This window comes from Phaseolus vulgaris, chromosome 1 (genome assembly GCF_000499845.2).
Source record: "Phaseolus vulgaris cultivar G19833 chromosome 1, P. vulgaris v2.0, whole genome shotgun sequence".
NCBI lineage: Eukaryota > Viridiplantae > Streptophyta > Magnoliopsida > Fabales > Fabaceae > Phaseolus > Phaseolus vulgaris.
The window spans coordinates 2,733,281-2,738,346 of NC_023759.2; the positions used below are offsets into that span (position 1 = coordinate 2,733,281).

The following is a 5,066-nucleotide window of genomic DNA, read 5'->3' on the forward strand; positions in this document are numbered from 1 at the left end:
TGCCTACAACATAGTATTTAAAAATAACTAGCCTTTTTGCAAAGTCATACATTTACTTCCTTTGATTTTCTAGTCAACAATGGCTATCAATAGCACAAGATTCAGCAGACCATCATACACTCCATATCATAAACAGAAAACATACATAACAGCAGCAGAAATATTCTTACTTTGATTATTCTTCACACATCTATTATACTATACTTTGACTTGTAAGTTGTGCAGGAATCACCCCGATATAACACCAAATAAAGATGTTATAACATATCAATCATCATCTAGATGAGAGATCCTGAGCAAATTGGTGTCATGAACAGTGCAAGATCGGGTACATGAGAAAAAGGACATGCTCTTCCTTACCCTAGACTCAATTCCATCTTTGATCAACTTTTTGTTCACCTTGGCACTTTTCTGATTCTTGGTGCACTCTTTGAAAGCTGCAAGGAAAGGGTCTTTGTCCTGAACCCAGAGACCCCTCTTGGAGGAAGTTCTATAGTAAGGAGGCTGAAAAGCACATGGAGGAAGTGGAATTTGGAAATTAAGAACATGGTTTTTGTGAGTGGCTTCTTCTGGTGTACAAGGAGGGGGTGGCAACTTGGCCAAAATCTCTTGCTCTTTTGGGATGAGAGTTTCACAAGGAGGTTTACTTGTTACTTTGGACACACCAGGCTTCTTTTCCCATGAGAAGGTTACCTTTCTTGCTGAATGATCCTTTGGTTGACTCATTCTCTCAGTTTTTTGTTAATGGAATAATGACAAGACCCTTATATATTTGTATGTGGCTTGAGGACCTGAGGTGGAGGGGAAGTGTTATCCTATGATGAGGCCATCATAATTTATATATAGATTTTTTTGGTCCACTTCCATTACATAGTGTCTAATGGCACAGTCTCAATGGACAATGGACAAGCACATAAAACGTAAGCATAGACAATTTTAGTTTTGTGGTTTGAAATTAACTTGGAAAATAATGACACATGAGTTGGGCAAAGAAGACCAAGTTCACACGGGTTTTACATCACTCAGAAGAAGACAATAGCAAGAAGATAGAAGAGTATAAGACAAACTCATGATGGTTGACTTGTTCCTCCTCTGTCCTCATCCCTCACTTGTTATGTACTAGACTAGCTCAAAACATTGTTTTCAAAAGGCATCAAATTGCACAAGACTACTAGACCAATGAGTGTGTAGATTAGCAGACGCAAAGCTGAACCAATTAATCAATGATTTTAAATTCAAATCGTGGTTATAGAGTTGCATCACTCACAACACAAGCTTATCTAACTAGAACAGAATTGTCTCCATAAACTATATACATGGTTTCAGACTTCAAAAAGTTGTAAAAGGCAACACTGAACCGAGATAGTTTTATTATATTTCTGTAAGATCACATGTTGGGGGTAATAAGAGCTACAGTGGAATTTCTAAATCTACAGTGGCTAATGACTTTGGTTTGGACCGTTTACAAGAACTCAGCCACTAATATGTGCACGCTCTGTTGGAATCAAATGCATAAAAATGCTCATAGCAGGCCACGGTTGACAAAGACAATCTGTTTTGAGTCGTGTCGTGTGAATCAGGTTGCAGAAAATTATAAACTAATAAGGGACTATGCTCTTGCTTCCTTGTTTCATTTCCAGCAATCCTTTTCTATACAAAAAAACTAGGACACTTCCAATTGTCATATATGATACTTACAAAAAGACCCCCCTCCTCCAGAAAAAAAAAATTACAATAAACAAAACAATAAAAGCCTAAATGGCATCAAGAAAGACTTTGGAGAAAGTTCTGTCAGAGAGATATCATAGCATATAACATTCCTGACATCATGTGATTCATGTAGCCGATCTTGTCTGACTAGGTATGATAAAGCTTTGTAAACATCATTGTATAGACAGCCTTGTGACTACAAAACATCATTGGAGTGCTTGCAAGAAAGAATGTTCACATACTTCCTTATGGTAGGCCAAGATCTAATGTTCTTTTGGACCCTACTGCTCTGTTGATGTATAAAGGGGCTTTGAGTGCATTTCTTGTAAGCTTCAACAAAAGGGTCTTCTTCCTTCTGAGTCTCCATCCTAAAAGAGCTGATTCTGAGGGAGGTCTGCACTGCACACAGAATCTGAGATTCCTCCACTTTGTGTCTATGATCTGATGATGAACAGGGAGGAGGCTGGAGCACCAAGCTAGAGCCATTGAGGCCATGAGTAGTGACTTTAGAGAGACCAGGCTTGTGTTCCCAAGAGAAAGGAACATTTACCATGTTCTCTTCATCATTGCAACCATAGCTGCTGCTGCTGTTGTAATCGGTGTGTTGTTTCATGGTGATGAATTGATGATGATGATGGAGTTGTTTAGGTTGCAATGTAGAAGTAGTAGTACTCTATGTAGGATCTTAATTAATAAAGGGGCTATGCTATGTTGCTATATCACGTGATTTGTGATTAATAATAAGGGCTAATCTAAATTCTGGTGAAGAGGGGTTATAGCTTGTAGATTAATCTACAGAGAGAAGACAAAAGATTCAGTATGCACTTCACACAGCACAGGTTCCCGTCATGAATCATGATTGGAACTTGGAACTAGGAAGCGTAGAAAAAGAGTTTTCTTGTTAATTAACCGTGACCATTATGTGTCACATTTTCAGATTTTGGTTTCAAAAATCATACCCCAAAAAACACTTCGTTTTCGTCAACAATAATTCTAAATTTACCACCCACTTCCCAGTGAAATGGATTGGAATTCTGAAAAAGACTATTTAGTGTTATGGACTTTTCAAAATCAAGTGGGAATGTTGTGATGTATCAAATTTTTTTAAGGAACCTTATTCTTAAGATTCTTTAATTTAAATTTATAAGATTTTAAAAAAAATCATGACTTTTTTTAAAAAATATTTAAAAGAATTAATCAAAATTCACTTTTAATATAAGTTTAAAGGTAGTTATTATCCTAAAAAATTACAAACATACTACAAAGTATGATTTTAGGATAGCATTTATACACTGTGAATGTGTTATCCATTTTATCTATTTTTAAACTTATTTTTTATATTGTATTTTACTGATGTGTTTTTATTTGATTCTTTTAATAACATAATGTTAGAAACACTTTATAAGAGAATATAAAACTATATTTTCTACTTAGGATCTCTTCTATTATATTTCATAGAGTAAATTATAATTTTTTGATGTTTTTGTCTGCCCTTTCGATTATTTTATTATTATTTGTTTTTTAAATTGTATTTTCAAATTTTAGCAAATATGTATAATTAATTAAATTATTTCTTGATATTATCTTAAATGAATGTTAGATATAAGTTCAATGGAATTAAAATAAAATAAAACAAAACGAACATAAAATAAAAAATTGAATAAAATTATAATCTTTTAACTTCGGAAAAGTTAAAAATTCTGATTAAAAAATAAAATGACACTAAAATCATAATTCAATAGATTTTATTTTCTTGGTTGCTCCAACATTTGCATCTATATATTATGCTGTGGATATGTAATCATTATCTAGGATCTTCTCTGTTTTTTCTCTCCTTGTTTTGCTTCGTTACGATGCAAACTATCAATAGCAGAAGTACCATGAACACTTCGAAAATATATCACGTTCAATGGATTCCAAAATGATTAGATTCTGAATTTCTCCAATGGGTACCAAAATTGTTGTTTTCCTTTGGGGTACCAAAAGAATAAATAATCAAGTGCACTAATATTACTTGTGTCGAAGAAAAGCAGAATAGTACGTTCGAACTTGAAATTAAAGGTCAATTAATAAGTAATAATCATTATCATCAAGTTGTTTAATTTGGATTTTGATAAAATTGATAAAAAAAAAAGTAAATTTGCTCTTAACTTTTATATTTAAACTTAATTTAACATTATAAAATAATTGTATTAGATTAAATTGAAACCCTAGTTATGTATAGTATTATTTTAACTAATAGACGCAAATGGGGAGGAGCAAAATTTCTTGAATTAATAGTAAGTTTTGTTTAAACGCGTGCAAGGTTGGTTAAAAAGTAATTTTCAAATTGAATGAGATTGAAAGATGTTGATTAATTTGGAGTAAGCTATGTTGCATGTGTAGTAGGTAATTTGCTTCATCAAGGAAAATTGTGAAAATGGTTTTAAATTCAATTCAATTTACTTTCCTTTTATGGCTTTGTATTATATAAATGCTCATAAAAACTAGCTCACCTATGTTATGCCCTAATTGTCAAAGTGTTACTATTTAAACTTGTATTGAGCTACAACTTATACTATGGGCTTAATTATAGGCGTTGAATAGTAATAACATAGTATGAGGTATTCTCTACCCAAGTAAAATTGAAAATAGATTTATTATTTTGTATCAAAATTATTAGATGATATAAATCTTGTCTGTTTATGATATTTTTTTTTTTCATCTGAGAGTTGCTCAAGCTATAATAATTATTGCACATATATAAAGTACTATTGCTCAATAGCCACATTTGTCATTTAAGTGACACAATATTTTTCCCTTAAGTCATAACTTTAATTTTAAGCAAGATAGATGGAAAATTAATTCTCTCACCTCTAAAACTCTTATAACTCAAGCTATACTTGGTTGTTCTAGTGATAAAAAGTCAAAAACTTGAGGTGAATTTTGCAAGGTTATGGTTTAATGCAAGAAATCAACAGTGTAACGCTTCAGCAACAAAAGTTAATGTTGACTCTTTTTCCATTGAATGTTGGACGCTCAAAAATTGTTTGGATGTTCAAATATTGTATGGATGCTCAAGCAATGAAGTGATTAGATCAATTATATCTTCACTAAAGCTCTACTTACTCAACCAACACAAGTTTACTCAAGTGAGATGATGTACTCAAGATAGGAGATAAGTTGATCAAATGAGATCGATTCACTCACCCTAATTTCAAATGCAAATCTTAAAGTGGTTATGATAGAGTTCAATTATACATTAAGCTTAAAATACAAGAAGCATAATCATACTAAAATTTTAGTACAGACCTTCACTTCTTATTGTGAAAGTAATGTTACAATAAGCTTGAATAAAAGATTTTATTCAATGGAAA

The 5,066-nt window shown here is 32.3% G+C and overlaps 1 protein-coding gene across 1 annotated transcript; it reads right to left on the reverse strand.

Moving 5' to 3' along the window:
- LOC137816583 (uncharacterized) lies at positions 1-815 on the reverse strand. Its single transcript, XM_068619782.1, has one exon. The coding sequence runs from the start codon at positions 724-726 to the stop codon at positions 268-270; it is 459 nt and encodes a 152-aa protein (XP_068475883.1). The 5' UTR covers positions 727-815; the 3' UTR covers positions 1-267.
- Between the last annotated feature and the right edge of the window lie 4,251 nt (positions 816-5,066).